We start from the raw sequence: 27,115 nt of genomic DNA on the forward strand, positions 1-27,115 counted from the left end.
CTGTGAATCTGTGAAATTCTCTGTCACAGATGGCAGTGAAGGCCAATTCATTGGATGTTTTCAAGAGAGAGTTAGATTTACCTCTTAGGGCAAAAGGAATCAAGGTTTGTGGGAAAAAGCAGGAATGGAGTACTGATTTTAGATGATCAGCCATAATCATATTGAATGGTGGTGCTGGCTCGAAGGGCCAAATGGCCTACTCCTGCACCTATTTTTCTGTTTTCTATGTTTCTATGTTTTCTTTTTTTAAAAATTTAATATTTTTTTAATTTTTAATTTTTTAAAGCATATGTACAAATAATAATAAATGACAAACTGGTTATAGAATTCTTACATAGCTTCAATTTTTACATTTTTTAAGAAAAAATAAAGATGAAAAGAGACTGAAAAAAAAGACTATAAACTAATAGAGAGAAAGCAAAAAAAAAAGAGAATTACAAATATAAAGATTATGGGGATAGATCCGGGAGTTAATGAGTATAGTTGTACATCCAACCTTAAACTCAAGTTTTAACTTTAGTTTTAAATTTTAATTTTGTGACAAACCCATTTACTTTTTTAAAAATTCAATAAATGGAGACCATATTTCAAAAAAATAGATCTGGCTTGTCAATTAAGGCAAACCTTATTTTTTCCAAATGCAAGGTCTCGGTCATTTCCGTAATCCACATTTTAATTGTTTCTATGTTTTCTAAGCTGCCACCAAATGTCTTTGAATATGGTGACAGAAAGTTCAGGAGAGTTGCTCCTAGCTCCACAGCAAAGGAGGACCAAGTGCCAGACAGCTCCTCATTGTCTAACTCTCAATGCACAACATTCTCGAGGTCCACCTCACTGAGACAATGTACGGGAGGGGCAAGCCATTAACTGCTCAAAACATCACATCACTGGTCCATCAGGATGTATCCAATTTCAAGGTCCAACAATGTTGAGGTGCAATGGCAGCTAGAAGGGGAGGGGAACCCATCTGTCAGGGTGTCCCACTTCCCTGAGCAAACACAATTAACAATGGTTTTTGGTTAAAGTTGATTCATTTATTGATTATTAAGTATAAACAGTAATAACATTTTAAGTGTTTTTAAAATTTATATTATAGTCCTATGCATTACAGTTCTATCGTTTTAATATTAGTACTCTAAATTCATTCTGTTGGTATTCAGTTAATGTTGTTATCCTACGATCATATTAAAGCACACTAACATTTATTTCAAATTAATAATGATTTGTTGGTTGCACTATTAATAATAACTATGCTTTAATTCATGCAGTATTGATGGCTCAAGCTTTTTAATACCTAACACATATTTTTCTGTGTTATTTACATCATAAATCAGGAATCACATCAGGATATAATGGTTAATATTCTTCATCCATTGCTGTTGCAACCTTCCTTCAGCTCTGTTATCTATTTCAAATTACAAAATTAGTGCGGTGGCAAATATCTGAAAGATGTTTGGTTCTTTGAAGTACTATTCATTCTGTTTCTCAACAGCAGGAGCCACTTTGCGTCTTCTCAGGAGCCTCATTCTTATTTCAGTTATCTTGTTATCTTTCCCTGCGTCCTGAAGAAGTTGGACATCGACCTGTAGACGAACCTGGGAATACAGAAATACTGCTCTCAGAGATTGTTGTGTTTTTCTTGTATATTGTGATGGTGAGATTCTTCGGCAAAAATTCTCCCATTTTGCTGCAGGACCTTCAGCAGAAACTTGTACTGTACATATAATAGTGATTTCTGCCAAAGTTACTGTGGCAAAGCAGGAGCACTTGGGAACTTTAGCTGCAACACATCAGTTTAGTTCAGTTCAGAGATACAGCGTGGAAATAGGCCCTTCGACCCACCAAGTATGCGCTGACCAGCAATCCCCGCACACTAACACTATCCTACACGCACTAGGGATAATTTACCATTTTTACTAAGCCAATTCGCTTAAAAACCTGTACATCTTTGGCGTGTGGGAGAAAACCGAAGATCCCAGAGAACACCCATACACAAACTCCATACAGATAGCACTCGTAGTCAGGATCGAACCTGGGTCTCTGGCGCTGGAAGACAGCCACTCTACCACTGTACCACCGTGCTCCCCTAATAGCCCTAATGCCAGACCTAATAGCATCTCACACAAAATAACAGAACACAATGGGTGGGACAAAGCTAGACGATTAGTTCAGCACATGCCCTGCCAATTATTTTCCGGCACCTTCTTTTTGCTTTGTAAATTGTTGGAAGTGTGAGCCAAGAGCAATGAGAAGTAGCAATGTGGAAGAGTAAGGGAGCATTGAGATTTAAGGACTGAGAAGTAAAATGTGGAATACACAGGAAGAAAGGTAAACCAGACTGGGTGAATTCAAAGCCAAATCAGGTTCAGTGCAGAAAAAGAAAAATAATATTAAATCATGTAGAGAATAAAAGACAAATATAAGGACATTTACAACAACAAAAAATGCAAATACAGGCATTTTGAATTTTTCCAAGAGCAGGTCATAAGAATGGGATGCTATAATTTTAATCATTACCTGGATAAAAGAAAAGATCTGGCAGTCACTAATGGTTAAAGAGAACACGGTTCTTCATTCAATATTTGCAGATTGCAGGACTACCTGCATTTGGTAACTTAAATCCTTGACCTAATAAACACTTCCTCGTCTTCCCCAGAAGAGTAAGGATATATTGGTCATGTTTTCATCTTGAAGCATCTGTAATGTCGATGCATCTCCATATTTTATTTAAGTGATTCCTATTCCTTGGATTAACAGCCAGTCCTATCCCCTGGGTCTGTAGAAAGTGGGCTTCATTGTCCTTTCTTTCTTTATATTTTTGTGCAGATCAGAATAGGAGATTGTACATTCTTTGTAATGGTTGGTGAGTAAGTGAACATAAATAGTCCCAGATGTGGGATTTGCCCCTTGCACTGTGAATGACATCTCATTGAATTTCACTGCAATCTGCCAATCTTAGCTATCCCTCAAATATTCTCTCCAGAAAACAAATGACAGAAGGAATTAAATTGTTTGAGCTTGATAATGTTGAATCACTTAGATTAAGAAATGTTTAGAAATAAAACCCATACAGCAACCCACTAATTTCCTCCATACATTTAAAGTGAAGTAAATGAGACAGAATTTTATTTTGAGTTTGAACTATGACTCATTTAAGTTTTGGGCACTTATTGCACTGAGTTTCTCGGAAATGTGAGCAAAGAGTCAAAGGAAATTCCTATCATTTACTCAAGGACATAAAATGAAGTATTTTATCCGACTGGTTAATTCTCAGACATAAACTTGGATGTGAATGTTAACTGGTAACTTGAGCATGGAGTATAATGCAGCCACGCAGGATCCTGCTCTCTCTTCATTTTCACGTGCCTGGACTTTCAAGCAGATGCTATTCGGTAAAGACAACAACTGGGAATCCTTGTTGATTTTTCTTTCCTCTATTCAAAGAACTATAATTAGCATTAGCTAACTTGGCATGCAATCAAACAATGCTAGTATCTTAGAAGGAGGCCAGTTGGCTTTAAGGTGGCTCTTGGCAAGAGAAACGGAACTACTCCCACTCTCTCTTGATTGAATTGCACGATACAACCCACCAAATTTATGCACCATTCACACTCGTTCTATGTATTCCACTTTCACATCTACTACCTATGCTCTGGGGACAATTTGGAGAGGCTAATTAACCTACAATTGTACATGTTTTGTGGATGTCGGAGGAAACCCAGAGCACCCGGAGGAAACCATAAAAGTTTAATGAGGGTTGAAATATGGCATAAACTTTGCGACTGCATACCAGCACCTAAACAGGGACTTGAGCCCTGACCCTCAGATAAATTCTGATGCTCGACAACTGACCTGCCCAGAATTGCTGGTTCTGGGTTCTTTCAAGTTCTATTTCCCTATTGAAAATCTTTATCCATTTCATCTCCATCATTATGTCAGGCAAAACATTCTAAATTAAAATCTTGCTGCATGAAGGGAGTTTTTACTCTTATCACCTTGAATTGCTTTCCCAGTTATCTTTAAATCTGTAGTTGAGAATTTACATCCTGGAATGATTGCAATAAATCTTACCTAAAACCTTTCCCAGACCTTTACATTTTTCTTAAAGTGTGGCAATTAGCACTAGACACAGTATCCCAGCTGTGGCCCATTGTTTTGCTGAGGTTTATCATAACTTCCTCAGTTTTTTACTCTGTCTCTCTTCATAAAGTACAATTTTCAACCTATCCTATCCATCATAATTTGCGCACATCAGCCAAAACATTATGACCACTGACAGGCAAAGTGAATAACATTGATTATCTTGTTACAATGGCACCTGTCAAGAGGTGGGATATATTAGGCAGCAAGTGAACAGTCAGATCTTGAAGTTGATGTGTTGGATGCAGGAGAAATGGGCAGGACTAAAGACCTGAGCGACTTTGACAAGGGCCAAATTGTTATGGCCAGTTGACTGGGTCAGAGCATCTCTGAAACGGCAAGGCTTGTGGGGTGCTCCCGTTCAGCAGTGGTGAGTACCTACCGATAGTGGTCCGAGGAGGGACAAACCACAAACCGGTGACAGGTTGTTGTGCGCCCAAGGATCATCGATGCGCGAGGACAATGAAGGCTATCCCGCCTGGTCCAAACCGACAGAAGGTCTACTGTGGATAAGTCACAGAAAATTTTAATAGTGGTCACAGGAGGAATGTGTCACAATACACAGTGCATCGCACCCTGCTGCGTATGGGGCTGCACACGGAGGACCAAGAGCATATTAGGCAGGTGGTCATAATGTTTTGGCTCATCAGGTCATAATGTTTTGGCTGATCAGTGTATACACCCAAGTCTCTCAGCTCCTGCAGTCTCTTGGGAACTGTACTCTTTATGTTCCATCTGCTCACACTTTCTACTAAATGACGTTGTAATTTTCTGTGTTAAATTTCATCTGCCACATTCCATCCATTCCACCAGTTTAGTTCAGTTTAGTTTAGTTTATTGTCGTGTGTACCGAGGTACAGTGAAAAGCTTTTTTGATCTACAATCTTCACTATCTCACTATCTTCTTTATTGTTTATTGCAAATGCAAGTTTTATGGCATCTGCAAATTTTGAAGTTATCCCCTATACATCCATATCTAAGTCATAAATTAGAAAAAAAAACCTGTGGTCTCAGCTGTAACTCAAAGGAAGCCACTAACCTTTTCAGTCAGAGTTGTAAATCTTTGGAATTTACGGCCTCAGAAGGCAATGGAGGCCAATTCTCTGAATGCATTCAAGAGAGAGCTGGATAGAGCTCTTAAGGATAGCGGAGTCAGGGGGTATGGGGAGAAGGCAGGAACGGGGTACTGATTGAGAATAATCAGCCATGATCACATTGATTGGTGGTGCTGGCTCGAAGGGCCGAATGGCCTACTCCTGCACCTATTGTCTATTGTCTATTGTCTAATCTACAATCCAACAAAACTATTCATCGGGACTCTTTCTTCTTGTCAATAAGCCCAGTTCTTCTGCATGTTGCCATTGATCCTTTTATTGTTTTGGTTTAAAACTTTGCTGACAATTATAAGGCACTTTCAGAAGTCTGTGTTTATCACTCGGACCTCACCAATTTCCCACCTGAACCTGCCTGATCTCCCGGTTGCTGAACACTTTAATTCGGCATTTCCTCTCTTTCTCTATCCCTCCTCCACCCAAGTCATACTAGCTTCTAGGTTTCACCCAACAAACAGCCAACAATGGCCTGTTTCCTTTATCATCGTTACTTTTTTGCATATCTTTCATTCATTGTTCTTTACCTCTCTACAATCTACAGTATCTATATCTCTGTGTAAGAAAATTACTGCAGATGCTGGTACAAATCGAAGGTATTTATTCACAAACTGCTGGAGTAACTTCAGTCTGAAGGAGGGTCTCGACCAGAAACGTCACCCATTCCTTCTCTCCTGAGATGCTGCCTGACCTGCTGAGTTACTCCACAATTTTGTGAATAAATACCTTATCTATATCTCTCGTTTCCCTTATACCTAACCAGTCTGAAGAAGGGTCTCAACCCAAAACATCACCCATTCCTTCTCACCAGAGATGCTGCCTGTCCTGCTGAGTTACTCCAGTATTTTGTGTCTTTCTTTGGTTTAAACCAGCATCTGCAGTTCCTTCCTACACATTCCGTCCCCCTGCTACTTCACTGGTATCTAAATTATCTGGCAGCAGTTGAAATTATCTTGACCCATTTTCCAATAAAGAATGTTATGTTTGCAATATTCCTGTCCTCTGACACCAACCTTATATTTAACCCTTTCTTCTGTTTTGGAACTATATTTGAATCAACATTACATGGACGAACAATTCATTCATTGCCTCTGTGCCAACATGTATTTAAGATTACCCTTTGTTACACACTAATCTCTCGTTATCATTTTCCTTCTTTGAGTATATATCTAACTCTCTTATAAAAACTGATCAGTGTTTTGAATATTCCAAGTTGTAAAGTATTTGTGCACCAATAAAACTTGTGTAAACTATACTCCTCTTTTCTGTGCTGCCTTGGTGCTTGTACCATTTTCAGTGCCCCTCGCAGGATCCCACAGATCATGTTGGAGTAGAGCAGACAGGAGTGCTTGTTGGGTACTTCCGCATATTCCATCAGTGGATTCTTCTCCAGGAATATTGAGCAGTCATCTCCGGCCAGAGTCCAAAAGGTCACTCTCGCGGTCACCCCAAGATACATCTTGAAAGCAACCTGATGACGGAAAACACAGAAATATTAGTCTGTTTTAAGGGAACCAAAAAAACTTGGAGTATAAATATCAAAAATGCTCCTGCAATGTGCACGTTCCATTACTATGCCAATCTTTTTTTCCTACAGGGTGGAAATGCCAAAGACCAGGGGACATAAGTTTAAGGTCAGAGGGGGAAAATTTAAAGGAAGATAGACACAAAAAGCTGGAGTAACTCAGCGGGACAGGCAGCATGTCTGGAGAGAAGGAATCGGTGACGTTTCGGGTCAAGACCCTTCTTCAGATCAAATTTAAAGGAGATGTGCGGGGCAATTTTTTTTACACAGAGTGGGGTGGTCGCCTGGAGTGGTGGTGGACATAAATATGTAGGTGGTGTTTAGGAAGCTTTTCGACAGACACATGGATACGCAGGGAATGGAGGGATATGGATCACATGCAGGCAGAGGAAATTAACGATACCATGTTTGGCACAAACATTGTGGGCCGAAGGGCCTGTTCCTGTGCTATGCAGTAAGGTCATGACTAATCAATTATCTCAGTGTTTCCTTTCCTGCATTAAGTAAGTTTGCCTTGATTTCCTTAACATCTAAAAATGTATCAATCTCTTTCTTGAATATACTTGGCAAAAGGACTTCCTTTTTTTTTCACTAGTTGTGTTCGCAAAATAAGTGGTACTGTGGCAAAGCTGAATATCAATCAGTGTACAACAGGTGGGTACGCTGTTGGGTGGGGTAAATAAATTAATAACCGAGGTATCCCGAGGAACAGAACTCAATGCTCTCTCTTATTTATTCAGTTACTATTCGTGGACTTTGGCTGGAAGTGCCAACATTTATTGTCCATCCTTAATTCCCTTGAACTGAGTGAGGATGCAATTAAGAGTCAATCTTATGGTGGGACCAGAGACAGATACAGGCCAAACTAGTAAGAATTGCGAGAGATGAGGCACACGCTCCAGTAGGGTGGCGTGGAAGACCTTCAATCGCCTCACCGGTCGAAGTACCTGCCCAAAGCATTGCCCTGTCACGGCCAACTCCATCGCCCACCAGTTCCTGGCCAATGGCCACTCCAAAGACGCGGACAAGAACCATACTCGTTCTGTCAAACAGGAATCCACTAATCTTTGGAAAGCTCCAGGTGCTGATGGGCAGCTGTCAGCACCCTTTTCCTCTGCAGAACTTTCTTCTGTCATCTCTCAACTGAAATGTGGCTTAGTAGAAGATAGGGGTTCAAGCAAAGGTGAACTTAGGAAAGCAGAGAACGTAGAGGTTAATTGTCCATTGTAATGACCACGGATAATGAAACCAGAATGTGCCAAGAAGTGTGTGCAATCATAACAATGAACCAGCAGAAAGGGCAGGGGGAAGTGTTAAAGCATGATTAAAAGATCTTTATCTGACTGTTTGAAATATTCATCACAAGGCAGATCAGTAGATGGCACAAACAGGAAAAAAAATGGGAATGATCCGGTAGCCTTGACATTGCAGGAACATTGCCGATAGATGACTAAGGCTGTGAGCCGAATATTCAATGGTGAGAAATTATATTGTACATTTTATTTTCTTATTTCTACCATTTGGGTAGAAATAAGAAAATGACTAAGAAGTCACTAGTGGGAGTCATATAGAGACTTGTTACAGTAGCTTTGCTGCAGGGCAGAGTATAATTTAAATAAAAATGGAGTATTGAATAAAAGATACTGTCATAGTCATGGGAAATTTTAATTATCGTATAGATTGGACAAATCAAAATAGAGAGGATATCGTTGAAGAAGAGTTTGTAGCACGTATTCTTGATGGTTCTTTTTGCAATATGTTGAGGAACTAACAGGTTTTCTGTAATGAGACAAGATTAATTAATGATTTCATCGTAAGCGATCCCTTGGAAAGAGTGATCACAGCATACTAGAATATTCAATTCAGTTTGAGGTGAGAAACTTGTGCTTGAAACTCATGTACTAACATACATTTCCAATGGTAGAAGGAGAGGGTAGGACTGGGAAATAGATTAAAGTGGAAGGTGATAAATTAGCAGTGGTAGACATTTAAGGAGATATTTAATACATCTCCCCAAAGGTATATGACAATGATTTGGGAGATTGAAGGATTATTGGTAACTAGCTGAGGAGACCAGTGTGGTACTAATAAATGGATTGGTGTTCACTGTATAAAAACTAAAAAAAACTGCAGAGTTTACACATAATCAAGGGACCAAGTAGAGGGAAGCACAAAATAATCACTTGGGGGAAAAAAAGCCTTCAGCGCACTAATGGAGCTAAAGGCTGACAAGTTCCCCAGACCTAATTGCATGCATCCTTAGACCTTAAAGAAAGAGCCAGCAAAGATTGTGGCTGCAATCAACCAAAAGTCTGGATTCTGGAGAAGATTGGAAACCATAACATCATAATTAAAGAAAGGAGGGGGTCAAAGAGCAGGAAACTAAATGCCAGTTAGCCTAACATCTGCTATTGGGAAGATGTTGGAAATATTACAGTATAAGGAACAAAATAGCAGAACATTTAGAAAAGCAAATGATAGTCAAGCAGAGTCAATGTTTTACAAAAGGAAAATTTGCTAGACTTCTCTGAGGGTACATTAAAGAGTGCACACGAAAGGAATTCAGTAGATGTAATGTAGATTCATTTCATGAAGTCATTTGATAACGTACAACATAAATGGTGTTGGCAGCTGATAGCAGAGCAAGATCTAGGGAGCATGGTTTCAGAGTTCGGCATTGCCCTTTCAAGATGGAGAAAAGAAGGAATATCTTTGATTAGAGGCTCATGATTCATGGAAGTCTCTCCCCAGAGGACAATGGAGGTGGAGTCATATTCAAGTTAGAAATCCATAGATGCCTGAAGTACAAAGGATAAAAGCATTGGGGAGCGAACAAAAATGTGTTGTTGAGTCCAAGATCCGTTCACCCATGACCTTTATGACAGGCAAACTTGAAAAGCTGATTTGGCCTGATTCTGTTTCTTATGTGCTGAAAGAATTGGGTATTTGGCTTTGTAACATTTGCTGTCCATCCTCCCAACACAGCCTGTTCTTGTGGGGAGTTAAGGAATTACCACTGGAGATTGTGAAACTGTTCCAGCAGTAAATCAATCCCTTCATAAGGGAAGCAATGAGATGGAACATTAGAAGACAAAACACGGAGAGTCTGTGGAGGTGTGCCCCCCTCCCCCCCCCCCCCCTAGATTATGCAGACATGAATCTTCTATCACTGAGGTCAATGAGATTGGTGGACCATCAGGAAGGCACTTTATATGTGTTGAAGCAGGTGGTCTCTTTTTAGTTTAGTTTAGTCTATTGTCACATGCACCGAGGTACAGTGATAAGCTTTTGTTGTGTGCTAACGTGTAAGCGGAAAGACTATACAATATTACAATCGGGACATCCACAGTGTACAGATACATGATAAAGGGAATACGTTTAGTGCAAGATAACGTCCAGTAAAGTCCGATTAAAGACAGTCCGAGGGTAACTAATGAGTTAGATAGGCGCTCAGGGCCACTCTAGTTGTTGATAGGATGGTTCAGTTGTCTGATAACAGCTGGGAAGAGACTGTCCCTGAATCTGGAGATCGGTTATTGTGGCTGTCTCCTTGGCTGAAATATGCAGACAATTCACCACCGTGCAAGGGTTGGGAAGAATGGGTGGCTTCTGCTTCCTGACCTCAGTGGGGAAGGTTATTGTCCAGAAAGGGTGGCATGCCTTTTCTCTTTTGGCGTAGGATCTCTTGCATTGAACATTGACTAAATCAAGGGAGTGGGGATTCCTGACTCGGCAAATCCATCCCACTTGCTCTGTTGCTGGCCTCACTGACCTTGGAAGGAATGAGTACTGACTCTACTTCTCACAAGCCCCTAAGGAATGATAAAGACCAGATACAACTCCCATTCGAATCACAAAACAAATTTTGGGTCGAGAGGTGCAAAATTGTGATGGAATCAATATGGTATTAGGAGAGCATTACTGATCTGATTTGCCAGTCAGCTAAGAAAGGGATGATATTAGCATTTCTGAACTTTCACTTGGCATTCTGCGCAATGGTCAATGTACAGGAATTGCAGCCTTATTATTAATGCAAATGTACTTTATTGACTGAAATAATACTTATGCTATTCAGAAGCCATGAATATTTAAACTGATCCATGTATCACATCAGGATTTATAACATCTTGCATTTTTTGGATGTGCAACAGGCCAATGTCACTGGTCAGGGGGTTCGAGGAGGGAGGACTGGAATGTGTTGCATTAGGGAACCTGAAGTCCAACTTAATGGAAGAACCTGATGCAGCCAAACAGAACATAAAGACTTGTGGTATAAGAAAATAACTGCAGATGCTGGTACAAATCGATTTATTCACAAAATGCTGGAGTAACTCAGCAGGTCAGGCAGCATCTCGGGAGAGAAGAAATGGGTGACGTTTCGGGTCGAGACCCTTCTTCACCCTTTCAGTCTGAAGAAGGGTCTCGACCCGAAACGTCACCCATTCCTTCGCTCCTGAGATGCTGCCTGACCTGCTGAGTTACTCCAGCATTTTGTGAATAAAGACTGGTGGAGCGGCAAATGCACTGTGAATAGACTGCAACGCAGGAAAGGACGAGGAGGGGATCAACAATCAGGTTGGTTATGGTGGACTGAGAATTAGAGGGCAAAGAGTAGGGAGATCAGTGTGAGGGGTTGATAGGAGTTGGGGGTAGAGGCTGGAGAGAGGAGGTCAGAGTGGAAGGTCAGTGGGGTGGAGAGATTGAAGCACAGTTGTTAGGCCAGAGATATCAGTGTGGAATTGGAAGGGTTACAATAGAGGAAGAAATCAGATGGGTGAGAAGGAAGATGAAATAGTTAAGGAAGATCAGAAAGATTATTAGGAAGCGTGTTAGGAGAAGAGCAGAGAAGGGAAGGAGGGAGAAGAATCAGGGACATGGTGTGGGGCAGCACCGAGAGATCAGCGAGGCAGGGAATACCATGACAGAGGAACAGTTTGAAGTACCGTGGAAATGGATGGGAAGTAGGTTAGTGCACGGAACCATGGATCACACCAGCTCACAAGCAATATTGGATAGGGGCTTACCATCTACACATGGCAGAAACTTTCCCTTCAATTGTTTCAGGCTTATGAAGCCAGGCTGGGCAGGTACCTTCAGATAACATCTGATTCATGGAGCCTCGTCCATGCTGCTGAGTGTGATTGGTATAGATAAGTACTTGATAGTCAGCATGGACATTGTGTGGCAAAATGCCTGTTTCTGTGTTGTATGACTCTTATAAAACTTACACAAAGCTCTCAATTCATGAGAGATATTGGTCATGCTTTGCTGCTTTCCTTAAAACTGAATGAGTACATCAGGAAAACTGAATGAGTACATCAGGATAGGCTGAATGAGTACATCAGGAAAACTGAATGAGTACATCAGGAAAACTGAATGAGTACATCAGGATAGGCTGAATGAGTACATCAGGATAGGCTGAATGAGTACATCAGGATAGGCTGAATGAGTACATCAGGATAGGCTGAATGAGTACATCAGGATAGGCTGAATGAGTACATCAGGATAGGCTGAATGAGTACATCAGGATAGGCTGGGCATGGGTTTGAGATTTTTAATGTCTTAACATTTCACGAGGCCCCAACCCACCCATGTTTAAGGTTAAAATTCCTTCTATTAAGTGCAATAAAATGCTACCTTTGCAATGACATCTGCCGTTTCACGGAAATTACGGCATTGCGTGATGCTTGAGCGAGCTAGAAAATCTTCCACCAGCCTTGAGCCTATATTTTGCCCCCTTTAAAGAAAACAAAGAGAACAAGTATGAGATGCTCCTTTGCACGAGTAGTGGTCAAAATGTAGAACTCACTACCACAGGAAGGGATATGACATGAACTGCTTGGATACTGGAACAGCAAATGAGAGAACATGGAACGAAAAGCTGAGTTAAGGCAGAAAAAACAGAGAAGACATTCATGATGTACCTATCCCATCTGTCTGTTGTATATTGACTGTAGACCTTGATGAATACTTGGCAGACCTACTAAGCAGGAGCATAAATTTCCTGTAGTTTTAATTTGAGACAAGACCAACTCTGACGACTTGCTTCTATTCCTCTCCAATCACAGCTCCATTTCTTTTCTGATCCCATTTCCCCCTGTACCAGCCTCAGAAAAAAAAAATGTTCTTCAAAATTTCTTTGATCAGTGTTAGTAACTTTTGAAAGTTTCATTTACATGTCTCTCTCTAATACTTCTGCCAGTCTTCCCCAAAATTACTGTGATTGATAGGAAGACTTCCTTACAATTTTTTTAAGGTGTCTTTTCAGCTGCCTCTGCTGCTCAGAATTGTTTCCTTATCTGCCTCACTCATCCTCTCCTGGTGTCTTTCCAGTTGCCTCTGCTGTTTTAGAGTTGTTTCCTTATCTGTGTCATCCATCTTCTCCCAGTACCTAAATAAAGTGCCATTGAGATACCTCCAATCCTGGTCTTAAAATGAATGGCACTTACCTCTCTGTTCACATCCTTTCATGCCCTCTTGGAGGCTTGTATACACTGGAATTTAAAAGGATGAGGGGGGATCTTATTGAAACATATAAGATAATTAGGGGATTGGACACATTAGAGGCAGGAAACATGTTCCCAATGTTGGGGGAGTCCAGAACAAGGGGCCACAGTTTAAGAATAAGGGGTAGGCCATTTAGAACGGAGATGAGGAAGAACCTTTTCAGTCAGAGAGTGGTGAAGGTGTGGAATTCTCTGCCTCAGAAGGCAGTGGAGGCCAGTTCATTGGATGCTTTCAAGAGAGAGCTGGATAGAGCTCTTAAGGATAGCGGAGTGAGGGGGTATGGGGAGAAGGCAGGAACGGGGTACTGATTGAGAGTGATCAGCCATGATCGCATTGAATGGCGGTGCTGGCTCGAAGGGCTGAATGGCCTACTCCTGCACCTATTGTCTATTGTCTATTGTCTATTGTCTATTGTCTATTGTCTATTGTCTAATGTCTAAAATCTTTAGAAAGTTTCTGTCTCTCCCATATAATTGAAATGTCCTAATTTAAGGATTTTCTGTGTCTGCAAACAATGTTATTTTCCTCATTTCTCAGCATTTGACATGGTTAACCAAAGTATCTATCTTCTCTGTATAGTGTGTTAGGAATACATCCCATTCTTACCTGTGTCTCAAAACCAGAGCATTTCCACCAATAGTTTCAGTTCCCATTCCCAGACTCTTACCTGCTAAACACTTAATGAAGTCAGCTAACCCATGTAGACTGATGGTGTAGTGGTACATCTCCACTTCTTCTCTCAATCTGCCCAAAGCTTCTGCATTCTACAATTTTGGATAATCTACAATTTCCTTCAGTTTCTAATTAGGGGAGGTCAAGTCATGCCCTTAAATACAAATGCAAAACATGAATCATCAATACCATCCTCAACTGTAACAGGCTGAAAATGTTTGGGACCATATTGGGGGTCAGGGTTCTTCTCCAAACTAATCTGAAGAAGACCCTGTTTTAGTCAGAGGCAAGGTCCTGACCCAAAATGTTGCCTATCCACTATGTTCTCCAGAAATGCTGCCTGACTTACTGATTAACTCAAAAGTATTTATTCACAAAATGCTGGAGTAACTCAGCAGGTCAGGCAGCATCTCGGGAGAGAAGGAATGGGTGACGTTTCGGGTCGAGACCCTTCTTCTGAACTGAACTGACCCTTCAGTCTGAAGAAGGGTCTCGACCCGAAACGTCACCCATTCCTTCTCTCCCGAGATGCTGCCTGACCTGCTGAGTTACACCAGCATTTTGTGAATAAATACCTTCGATTTGTACCAGCATCTGCAGTTATTTTCTTATACTATTGATTAACTCCACCACTTTTGTGTCTTTTTTTGTAAACAAGCATCTGAAGTTCCTTGTTTATACAACAATAATTATGTCGTAAGACTGAATTTCTATCCCTACATTTTCTGAATGTTTATATAATGAGAAATTGAGGAGTAGCAAACTATATATTTTTTTTTGCCTGAAAAAAATCAATCTATTTGATGCTCCCCCTGCTATTTTGATCAGGGTGTCTCACAATTTGATGAATTAATGTTGCTATTCAAATGGTGGGGGTGAGTGAGTTGGGTGCTGATGTTGTGGAGTTGCATTTAAAGTCTGCCAAGCCCACAAAACAATTCCACTGAACCTCAACACCATGGTCAAGGCTTGTTACATATATGGTTTGAATTCCCTGCAATTTGAAACCTCTCACCAAACACCACTGCGTTGTTGGCGTGTGCCATGCACAAGTAGCAACTTAAACATTCACAGCATGAAGTTGGGAAGAGCAGTGCTGAAGGAATACCCCAATATCATCAAATCACATTTCCATCCCACAATTGGTTGCTTTTCTGGGACTAAGCTGGCAGAGGTCCCTGCCAATATGTCTTCTTAAAATGTTAATGAATTTGCTAATTAAGTGGCCAAAAGTCCTTATCTATACCTTTTTTTTAAAAGGCTTGTCTTCCTTGGAGACAAATCTAAAATCCTCTTTTCAGAAGAAAAGATTTCAGCTGTATATTCAAACACTGCTCAAGGGAGCTTGTAACAAAGAAATTGCCCTTTCCAAACCCCAGCCTTATTCTCCTCAGAGACCCAGCCAACTTTCCATTCTTTCGTTAACAATTGTTTTATGTTGTGCCAATTAGCCACTCAAAATACTTTGATGCAGTTATCATTGCCAATAACGGAAAATAAGCTTAACTGTGGTCTGGAACTATAATCTCCCACCTCCAGGGTAATCAGTCTTGCATGTTTCTCTCTACCATTATCATACAGATGTTTTATAAATGACTTGCAGGAAATTTATTTCATCACAGGAAATCCGATGTAAAATGAAACGGTTTAATTGTGGCTTGCTTTCATCTATGATTTACTGTAAACAAAATTATAACAATGTGTTTGAAATGTCTTAAAATGAGTCAAATGAATATTGTTGTTAAAATATTTCACAAAAAAATAAAGCATCTCAATAGTAAATTTGTTAAGCAATCAAATAATTTATTATTGAATAATAATTTTCCTTGAGCTACTCGCAAACTTATTACTAATCGTCTTTGCTGGTTCTTAGAAACGTTAATGTACAGTTTGCAAGAAAAATTCTCATAAAATGCAGGAGGAGTACTCTATCCAAGAGCATAAAGTGTTATGCACTGGTACGTGGTTAATTTAGTGGTCCGAAATCCTGTCCAGATGGAGCTCAGCTTTGAAAAATATCTAATGATGGTATAGTCCTTTCTCTGACCTGCACCTCTGTCTTGCAATGGAACCATCCATAATTTACCCTACATTGCATTAGTGATTATTCCATCCACAAGTGCGTAGAAAGTAGATCCAGAAGGCACAGATGGAAATGAGTCAGAAGTAAACTTGGAACACATTTCAGGAAAAACATCTATATACTAAAACTCTTGTTTGTTATCTTGTTTGTGACTGAACTTCAGCCAAAACGGTATACGATAGCGCAACAATTTTAGGCGCACCTTACTCATCATTGTCACTTTAGTGATAATGCAAGTAGTTTTATTGAAATTGTTTTGAAATTGTTATATTTTTTCAGTTATTCACATTTTAAAGTTTAAAAGGAGGGGAGGAAGAGGGAGGAGGGAGGGTGGAAGGGGGGAGTGGGAGAGAAGGGAGAGGGGAGGGGGGGTTGAGGAGAGAGTGGGGGGGAGGACAGGGTGCTGCACCAATGCAGGAGAGCTTTGGGCCCAACGGGTCCACTTTGTCTAGTCTTTACTAAATTGGAAAATAATTCATGCTAGGACTTTAGAAGCTTTGAGGTTAGAGCAATGTTTGACGAACAAATTCTCAAATCATCTGCATCCTAATTTGTCTTGTGGATTGATTGGAGCTATGAGAAACTTTGATTCAATTGCTTCCTTAATTCACACCTTTGGATTTTTGATGCTAGCGAGGGAAGGAGATAACATAATTGACCTCATTGATGCTGGAGGTACATCACTGGACTATTATCCAATTCACCATACTGGACCACTACACCCACAGACGTTTCTGTTAAGATAGGAAGACACAACAGACTGCAGATGCTGGAATCCTTAGCAAAAATCAAACTGCTGGAAGAATGTAGCAGGTCAGACAGTGTCTGTGGAGGGAAATGGATGGATGACATTTTGAGACAGTACCCTCCTGATAAGATATGGTGTCATAATGACTGTCCTGAATGAGTCAAAAGGAGGGTCAATGTCTCAAGTTTGAGACTCTGCATCAGGACTGAGAGTGGAGAAGGGAGATAATAAATGTAAAGAGGTAAAGGGGAATTAGAGCAATTCCTTGGCCATTCCTTGGCTTGGTCAGCGATGACAGCCTCGCCAACGGTCCGTTGGTCTTTTCATCTTTTTTGGTATTTTTAGTATGTTTTTAAAAGTTTGTGTTAATGTTCTCTGGTTTGTTTTATATGGGGGGTGGGGGAGGGGGTCATGGGAATTTTGTTTTCAATTTCTTACCTTGCCGGAGATGCGATTTTGTTTTTTCCGGATCGTATATCCTGTCGCTCTGCGGCCTAACATCATGGAGGTGGCAGCCTTGCTTGAGACTGATTTTGAACCCTACCGCAGGGCCATGAATTTACCATCGGAGACTGCGATCCTTTGCCTGGGATCGACGCTCCAACTGCGGCCAGCGGATTTCACCATCAAGGAGCTCGCAGTCTCGGGTAGAAACTGATGTCGGGAAGCTCCAAAGTCGCAAGAGGTTCGACCAGCCCTGACGCGGGGTCTGATCGCCCGGTGCGGGGGAGCTGAGATCCTCCTGATGCAGAAGCTTGATCACCCCGATGCGGAGGGCCCGACTGTCGGCTACGGGAGCCAAGATCGTCCCGTCAACGGAAGGCTCGAGAACAAAGAAGGGAAGAAGCTTGAACTTTTTTTTTCACCTTCCATCACAGTGAGGAATATGGAGGAGTCCCTGTGGTGGATATTTATGTTTAAATGGATTTTGTATGTTTTGTTGCTTTTTATTAGTGTGACTGTATGGCAAATTAAATTCCTCGTATGTTGCAAAACATACTTGGCTAATAAAGTATGATTATGATTATGATTCTTCTTTGACATTTAAGTGGTGCATATTTACATGGGAACTATACTGGCATCATACTAAGCAATTCTTCATCTAATGTTTTAATTGAAAAATGCAGCATGGAAACAGGCCCTTTGGCCCAGCTACCATCAATCATCCATTCACACTAGTTCTATGTTATTCTACTTTTGCATCCACTCCCTACACACTATTGGCAACCTACAGAGGCAATTAACTATAACTATTTGGAATCTGGGAGGAAACCCACACGGTCAGATGGAGAACGTGCAAACTCCACACAGGTCAAGTTCAAACCTGGGTATCTGGCTTGCGAGGCAGCATCTCTATCGGCTGCACCACGGTGACACCCAAAATCTTGCTCCAATAATGTCTTACAGTGCTATAAATATTACTCACATTTCATCGAGCTCTTTATTGATATCCTCGTCATTTTCATAGTCTTTGCACAGCTGCGCTACAACAGTTCCATATGTGAGTACAAAAAGTTCAATGCCCTGAAGAGTAATGAGAGCATTTTAGGAAAGTGACAGTTTGGTAGAAGCAATCGATTCATTATCTTTGTAAATGATTTAGATTATGCCACATTTTACCAGTCAATTCTTCAATACATTTTGAAATACTGAACTGTACTGGAAATGGCCCATTGCCAGGACTTGCCGCATAGCATCTTCCCACACCCAGATTAACTTGTTATAAATGCACAAGTAGGCATTATGATCCAGGAGGTGTACAGAAAGTTGCTACCTGGCCTCTGCAACTACTAAGCATCAGGCGGCATGAATCCAGCCACCACTGCTCTCAGCTTGCCTTTGGTCAGCTTTGGCAAAAGGCAAATCTAGAGGGGGAACATTAATTGCCTCCCGTCAAGTTAATGAATTTAATACTTTCCATTTTCCTATCATGTTAAGATATTTAGAAACTGTTAATATTACTGTAAATAGTTATTAATAAGATTTTAATTTTATTTATGAAATCACGTAAACATTAAATCATTTACAAATCATCAAAAATGATAATCTAAAGTAAAACAATTAAAGAACAAAGCAATTACTTTGTTGATTGATTGATTGAAAGATACAGCAGGGAAACAGGCCCTTTGGGCCACTGAGTCCACGACGACCATCGATCACCCATTCACACCTGTTCTAAATTTTCCTGCTTTCACAGTCACTCCCTCTGTACTAGGGGTAATTTACAAAGGCCAATTAACCTACAAACCCGTACGTCTTTGGGATATGGGAGGAAACAGGACGAAACTCATGCATCACAGGGAGACCGTCCAAACTCCCCACAGAAAGCACCCGAAGCCAGGATCGAACCCGGGTCTCTGGTGCTGTGAGGCAGCACCTCTATCAGCTGCTCTACTATGCCACGCTGCACCACTGTGCCGAGAACTCACAGAGTAAAAAATTCTATTCAAGCAAATAGAATCTGCACAGCATAGGATGGAGAGGTAAGTTTTTCAAAGTAATGCTGGACTCGATGTGGAACCCAATTACTGCACAAACAATGCAAGGGTGTCTGGCAGCCATGAAGTCCTAGATTAATAACTCAGTACAAATGACTGAATACTGGTAGATCCTTTTGGCGCTGCAGATCATAGATTGCATGATTCGGCCCAAGATTTTTTTGCTTTTGGTGAGGGGATTACTTGCTGGATATGGGAAGAATTGGCACCTCATGTCAGCCATCAAATGCTCAAGGCCAGAACAGTAAAGCACCCAGGTTCTGAAACTTCTTTTTAAAAATGTATTACTTTCTACAAGCTGTGTTGAAATTTTATAAACTGTTGTTTTTTAGGGGAATGTGTCCTGAAATCTGTGAAAGAGCATATGACCACAAGATGTGCTGATGACAAGCTTTTGATGCATGTCCTTGTAAGGGGAAAGTTGGGATTGGATTTGTCTGTTTTGGTACATCTGCTATTGCAAAGATGTCCAACTGTAAGTCCAACTGTGGGGCAGACTGTGGGGAGAGGCCACCATCTTACAGGTTAGTTTATTGTCACATGTACCGAGGTACAGTGGTTGATCTTCTTACTGTTCTATGTTCTCTGTTTGTGCTAAATGGGGCTAGCTTAGACTTAGTATTGATCAGCAACGATGAGTTGGGCCAAAGGGCCTATTTCCATAGTGCATGACTCTATGGGTTGCATCAAAAGAGATATAACAATCTTTAGATGTCTCTAATGGTCAGCGGCTGCTACTGCAAGTACAACATACCTTTAACGAAACCTCTGCCACAGCTACAGCTGGAATGCCACAAAACCTCGGTGCATTTTTAGAGTCACATGTCTTATGGAAGAAGATTGGATGGCAATTTGGTAAGTGGCTCCATCACAGTTTCTGCAATTCCATTCATTTGTGGGAAACGTTTTGGTCAGTTATTATTGAATGCCAAAGTATTTGTGAGTCACGTTCTTTCACTTTTGACAATGCTTGTTGGTTGAAACAATTGCTGAAATGTGACATCTTGACAATTGATGGCAACGTATGATTTTACTAAAGTGTCAGGATTCAGTTTGAATGGGATGGTCCACAAGTTTAACAATCTTGCATGGCTGCTATGATCTATTCAATGCATTTGAACTTCAGGCTGACAGGAAAGCAAAAGAAATACCATCCTTCTGAACTCCATATTTTTCTGAGAAAAGTGTATATGATCAAAACCTATTTCTACTCCCTAGTACAAACCTATTTCTACTCCCTAACGTTTGAGGCCCTCTGAGGGGGCGCTGTGAACGGTTTATGTATGTACTGTTATGTTTGTGTGCCATTGTATGTTCATTTCTTAGTACCTGAACTGATGTACAGCACTTTGGTTAACGTGGGTTGTTTTTAAATGTGCTATACAAATAAAATTGACTTGACTTGACTTGACTTGATCATGCTGTATCATTGTGCTGTTACTGATGAAGTATAGCTTGTGATGGACAGAGGGTGGTAGAATCTGCCCAGGCTATGATAGGTATTGATCTCCATACAGGTTATCATCAAAGAGCCACACCACCCTGACCACACTCTTATTCCACTCTGACTATATGGAATCCAAAAACAACGGCCAACAGGTTGAAGAATATCTTCTTCCCAGTAACCATCAGGCTTTAAATACTACACAACACTACCTTTAACTATGAACTTCTATGGACCTTCTTTGGTTGTACTTAAGACTTTGGTTTTTTTTACACTGGTATTGTGGTTCTAAATTTATTAAAATTTTGTGTATTATATATCATCCGTGTGTATTGTGCTTCAAGGCCTGTTGTGCTGCTGCAAGCAAGAATTTCATTGTTCCTTTGTCAGTACATATGACAATGAAATACTTTTGACTCTTGGATCAGGTTGGTTCTGGACCCCAAGAAAGAGAGTGTAGAGTGCCTCCAAGATGGATTCTTAAAGCAGCTTGTAATGAAGCCTACCAGAGAAAAGGCAATTCTGGATTTAGTGTTGTCCAATGAACCAGATTTGATAAGAGAACTCGAGGTAAAGGAAGCGCTTGGAGGTAGTGATCATAATATGATTAGTATTAATCTGCAATTTGAGAAGGAGAAGGTTAAATCAGTGTTGCAGTTGAACAAAGGGGATTATGAAGGCATGAAAGAGGAGCTGGCCAAGGCAGACTGGAAGGGATCCTATCCGGATTGATGGTGGAACAGCAATGGCAGGAATTTCTGGGCATAATCCGGAAGACGCAGGATCATTTCATTCCAAAAAGGAAGAAAGATTCTAAGGGGAGTAGGAGGCAACCGTGGCTGACAAGGGAAGTTAGGGATGGAATAAAACTAAAAGAAAAGGTGTATAACACAGCAAAGAGTAGCCGGAAGCCAGAGGATTGGGAAACTTTCATAGGACAACAGAAGGTAACAAAACGGGCAATACAGGCTGAAAAGATAAAGTACGAGGGGAAGCTGTCCAAGAATATAAAGAAGGACAGTAAAAGCTTCTTTAGATATGTTAAGAGAAAAAGAGTAGCAAAGTCAAATGTGGGTCCCTTGAAGGCAGACACGGGTGAAATTATTATGGGTAACAAGGAAATGGCAGAGGAGTTGAACAGGTACTTCGGATCTGTCTTCACTAAGGAAGACACAAACAATCTCCCAGATGTACTCGAGGACAGAGGATCTAGGGGGGTAGAGGAACTGAAAGAAATTTTCATTAGGCGAGAAATAGTATTGGGTAGACTAATGGGACTGAAGGATGATAAATCCCCTGGGCCTGATGGTCTGCATCCCAGGGTCCTCAGGGAGGTGGCTCTAGAAATAGTGGATGCATTGGTGATCATTTTCCAATGTTCAATAGATTCAGGATCAGTTCCTGCGGATTGGAGGATAGCTAATGTTATCCCACTTTTCAAGAAAGGAGCGAGAGAGAAAACGGGGAATTACAGACCAGTTAGCCTGACTTCGGTGGTGGGAAAGATGCTGGAGTCAATTATTAAAGAGGTAATAACGGTGCATTTGGATAGCAGTAAAAGGATAAGTCCAAGTCAGCATGGATTTATGAAAGAGAAATCATGCTTGACTAATCTTCTGGAATGTTTTGAGGATGTGACAAGTAAAATGGATGAAGGGGAGCCAGTGGATGTAGTGTATCTAGACTTTCAGAAAGCCTTTGATAAGGTCCCGCACGGGAGATTGGTGACTAAAATTAGAGCACATGGTATTGGGGGTAGGGTGTTGACATGGATAGAAAATTGGTTGGCAGACAGGAAGCAAAGAGTAGGAGTAAACGGTTCCTTTTCAGAATGGCAGGCAGTGTCGAGTGGAGTGCCGCATAGCTCGGTGTTGGGGCCGCAACTGTTTACCATATATATTAATGATTTGAAAGAGGGAATTAGAAGCAACACTAGCAAGTTTGTGGATGACACAAAGCTGGGTGGCAGTGTAAATTGTGAAGAGGATGTTAGGAGGTTGCAGGGTAACCTGGATAGGTTGAGTGAGTGGGCAGATGCGCGGCAGATGCAGTATAATATAGATAAATGTGAGGTTATCCGCTTTGGTGGCAAAAACAAGGAGGCAGATTATTATCTCAATGGAGTTAGGTTAGGTAAGCGGGAGGTGCAGCGAGACCTGGGTGTCCTTGCACACCAGTCACTGAAAGTTGGCGTGCAGGTACAGAAGGCAGTGAAGATAGCTAATGGAATGTTGGCCTTCACAACAAGAGAATTCCAGTATAGGTGTAAAGAGGTTCTTCTGCAGTTGTTTAAGGCCTTGGTAAGACCACATCTGGAGTATTGTGTACAGTTTAGGTCTCCTAATTTGAGGAAGGACATCCTTGTAATTGAGGCAGTGCAACGTAGGTTCACGAGATTGATCCCTGGGATGGCGGGACTGACATATGAGGAAAGATTGAAAAGACTAGGCTTGTATTCACTGGAGTTTAGGAGGATGAGAGGGGATCTTATAGAAACATATAAAATTATAAAAGGACTGGACAAGCTAGATGCAGGAAAAATGTTCCCAATGTTGGGCGAGTCCAGAACCAGGGGCCACAGTCTTAGAATAAAGGGGAGGCCATTTAAAACTGAGTTGAGAAAAAACTTTTTCACCCAGAGAGTTGTGAATTTGTGGAATTCTCTGCCACAGAGGGCAGTGGAAGCCAAATCACTGGATGGATTTAAGAGAGAGTTAGATAGAGCTTTAGGGATTAGTGGAATCAAAGAATATGGGGAGAAGGCAGGCAGAGGTTATTGATTGGGGACGATCAGCCATGATCACAATGAATGGCGGTGCTGGCTCGAAGGGCCGAATGGCCTCCTCCTGCACCTATTTTCTATGTTTCTACTTCCCCTTTACCTAATCTGACACCATTGAGATAATACCTAAGATAACTTTATGATTCAAAATGTAAATTGTATGGATTTGTTGTATTAGCATGCTTAAATGTCTCATAAAATCTCATCTTTTAGCATATTGTTTTTCAAAAACTCATAGGAGCATTGATAATCTCAATTAACAATCTCAATTTTAACAACTATAATTGACCAGAAAATAGTTTGATTATCAGTAACCAGTGCTATTGTGGTGCAATGTGTCCACCTAATACTGCTTATAAAGATTGAGATCTTAACAGCAAAATTCCCAGAACAGTGTTCTCTGGTTTAGCTGTGTTACATGGATGTATGTGGTTCCAGCACTGTGTACACAGTGATCTCTTGCAAGTTCACACATCTGCCGCAGTTAGCCATGCAGGTGCGATTTCTTCGGCTAGCATTTAAAGAGATGTTTACTTATGTGTAACTAATACTTAATTGCAAGTAGTACATTGTTTTGGGAACATTACTGGCATCCTGGATGTAAAACAGGGGAGAGCCGGTGGATGTGGTGTACCTCGACTTTCAGAAAGCTTTCGACAAGGTTCCACATAGGAGATTAGTGGGTAAAATTAGAGCACATGGTATTGCGGGTAGGGTACTGACATGGATAGAAAATTGGTTGGCAGACAGAAAGCAAAGAGTGGGGATAAATGGGTCCCTTTCAGAATGGCAGGCAGTGACTAGTGGGGTACTGCAAGGCTCGGTGTTGGGACCGCAGCTATTTACAATATACATTATTGACTTGGATGAAGGGATTAAAAGTACCATTAGCAAATTTGCAGATGATACAAAGCTGGGTGGTAGTGTGAACTGTGAGTAAGATGCTATGAGGTTGCAGGGTGACTTGGACAGGTTGTGTGAGTGGGCGGATGCATGGCAGATGCAGTTTAATGTGGATAAGTGTGAGGTTATCCACTTTGGTGGTAAGAATAGGAAGGCAGATTATTATCTGAATGGTGTCAAGTTAGGAAAAGGGGACGTACAACGAGATCTGGGTGTCCTAGTGCATCTGTCACTGAAAGGAAGCATGCAGGTACAGCAGGCAGTGAAGAAAGCTAATGGAATGTTGGCCTTCATAACAAGAGGAGTTGAGTATAGGAGCAAAGAGGTCCTTCTGCAGTTGTACAGGGTCCTAGTGAGACCGCACCTGGGGTACTGTGTGCAGTTTTGGTCTCCAAATTTGAGGAAGGATAATCTTGCTATTGAGGGTGTGCAGCGTAGGTTTACTAGGTTAATTCCTGGAATGGCGGGACTGTCATATGTTGAAAGACTGGAGCGACTCGGCTTGTATACACTGGAATTTCGAAGGATGAGAGGGCATCTTATCGAAACATATAAGATTATTAAGGGGTTGGACACGTTAGTGTCAGGAAACATGTTCCCAATGTTGGGGGAGTCCAGAACCAGGGGGAGTCCAGAATAAGGGGTAGGCCATTTAGAACGGAGATGAGGAAAAACATTTTCAGTCAGAGAGTTGTAAATCTGTGGAATTCGCTGCCTCAGAAGGCAGTGGAGGCCAATTCTCTGAATGCATTCAAGAGAGAGCTAGATAGAGCTCTTAAGGATAGTGGAGTCAGGGGTATGGGGAGAAGGCAGGAACGGGGTACTGATTGAGAATGATCAGCCATGATCACATTGAATGGTGGTGCTGGCTCGAAGGGCCGAATGGCCTACTCCTGCACCTATTGTTTATTGTTTATTGTCTATTGTCTAAAGCAATGAATTTCTTTGATACTTGGAATTAGGTACATGCATTGTATTGTTACAGGAATTATTCTCACATCTGTTTAATCCAAGGAGTGGACTGTGGGAAACCCAATGAACAGCTCAAATTTCAAACTTATCAATGCTAAAATGAGTTTTTGAAAAACATGAGACTAAAAAGATGAGATTTTATGAGACATTTAAGCATCCAGATTATGTTTTACTCTAGAGTGATTTTCATTAAGATGGGTTTTAGGTTCACGATACATGGATGCTGCACAGATAATGAAAGGTTAATGTATATTTAGCTGTAATCTGATCATTTTACTGCTTGAAAGTTATCTAATGGAACATGTAATCCATCTGTTATTAAAGTAACTTGATACAGTGCCACTGAAATCAATGGAACAGAAATGTATTAGCATCTAGTAAGTTCTGCCAGTTTACAGTCCATAGTGCACACTTGAAAGTCAAGCCCAGAACAGGGGATGACAAATTTACAGCCCAGCATAACCGAGGAAGCATAAGTGTAACATATTACATTTTAAAATTTGGTTGATGCATTTTAGGGAAATAAAGGTTTTTTTTAAGGTGATATGATAATGTTACAAGGAAGGTGACTTTGAGCTTGGTACAAAAATTGGGCTGCTCTTTCTTGATACTGTGCTGTTGGACTTCGGAAGACATGGTTAATTTCACTTAATGCTGTATCATTCTTACCAATCATAAAAAATGCACCGTGCACAGTTAGAGCTGCAAGAAAATATTATTTAGAGCAGCAAAAAATGTACATCCTTATTTATGATGTGAATAAATGGTATGATATTCTCGAGGTCATTATGCATTTTCATCAAATCTCAATAAAGAACTGAAGTTTTCCAAATGTGAAGCACATTTCACTGGGAGCTTTCACTCTAAGTTCAAGAAAAGCAGCAGACTTTAGATTTGATAGCCTTTATACTAACGAATAACCAAGTCTCAATTCCATAAGCATGAGCTACTAAAGGCCACATTACTATCATGAAAAAAATGTTTATCCATTTTTTTTTCAAATTAAAGTAGCTTTATCATATACGTCCAGCTGATGCAAATCCACCAATTATTTCTATATTTCCTTAATCCAAAATTACAAACCGCTCCTACCAGCTCCTTTGCAACTCCATGCTTTTAATATCGGAAATAGGCTCTAGAAAAATCAATAGAGCATTATTCATATAATATAAATCATTCTGAAATATGTATATAATGTAAACCATTCTGAAATATAAGGCATCGGACTTCAATTAAGAATTTAACAGTATTTCACATTCTATTAATCTATAAAATAAATATTTTTACATTTTTATGGCAAGCAATATCTTTGTTGAAATTCTTTTTTATTTTATTTAGTTGTAGAAATAATCTCTTGATATCTATTATTTACTTTAGGCTTCACGCTTACTCAAAACAACATACGAAGATGGTGGAGGAACCAATTCCTACTCCAATTTTGCAAGCATAAACTCTATATAAACATTAGGAAAAATACGACAGATCTTACTATTTTTGGCTTTTCTGGTCTTTTACTTGATTGTCGAGACATGGCTTATTAAAATCTATTATATCATATTCATTATCCCGCTGTTCGGTTTAAGTAAATCTTGTAGTTCTCTCTTCCTGTGATCAGTTGGGAGACAGGCAGCTCCTTCTGATTTGTTTTCTTATTGAAGGTATCAAGAGCATTGAAGAAATGAAAGCAGACTTGTGTCACAAATGATGCCAATTCAAATCGTTGAAAACCTTA

General features: G+C 40.6%; 1 protein-coding gene across 1 annotated transcript; it reads right to left on the reverse strand.

Annotated features, from left to right (window-relative positions):
• Positions 1-1,469: 1,469 nt before the first annotated feature.
• On the reverse strand, positions 1,470-26,990 carry LOC144593698 (trafficking protein particle complex subunit 3-like). The gene is made up of 5 exons (XM_078399655.1): positions 26,873-26,990; positions 18,211-18,308; positions 12,412-12,511; positions 6,538-6,720; positions 1,470-1,595 (listed from the first exon to the last, which is right to left on the reverse strand). Exons 1-5 carry the CDS (start codon positions 26,912-26,914, stop codon positions 1,470-1,472), a joined length of 549 nt encoding a protein of 182 aa, XP_078255781.1. The 5' UTR covers positions 26,915-26,990.
• Positions 26,991-27,115: the final 125 nt, after the last annotated feature.

Source organism: Rhinoraja longicauda, chromosome 5, assembly GCF_053455715.1.
Source record: "Rhinoraja longicauda isolate Sanriku21f chromosome 5, sRhiLon1.1, whole genome shotgun sequence".
Classification (NCBI taxonomy): Eukaryota; Metazoa; Chordata; class Chondrichthyes; order Rajiformes; family Arhynchobatidae; genus Rhinoraja; species Rhinoraja longicauda.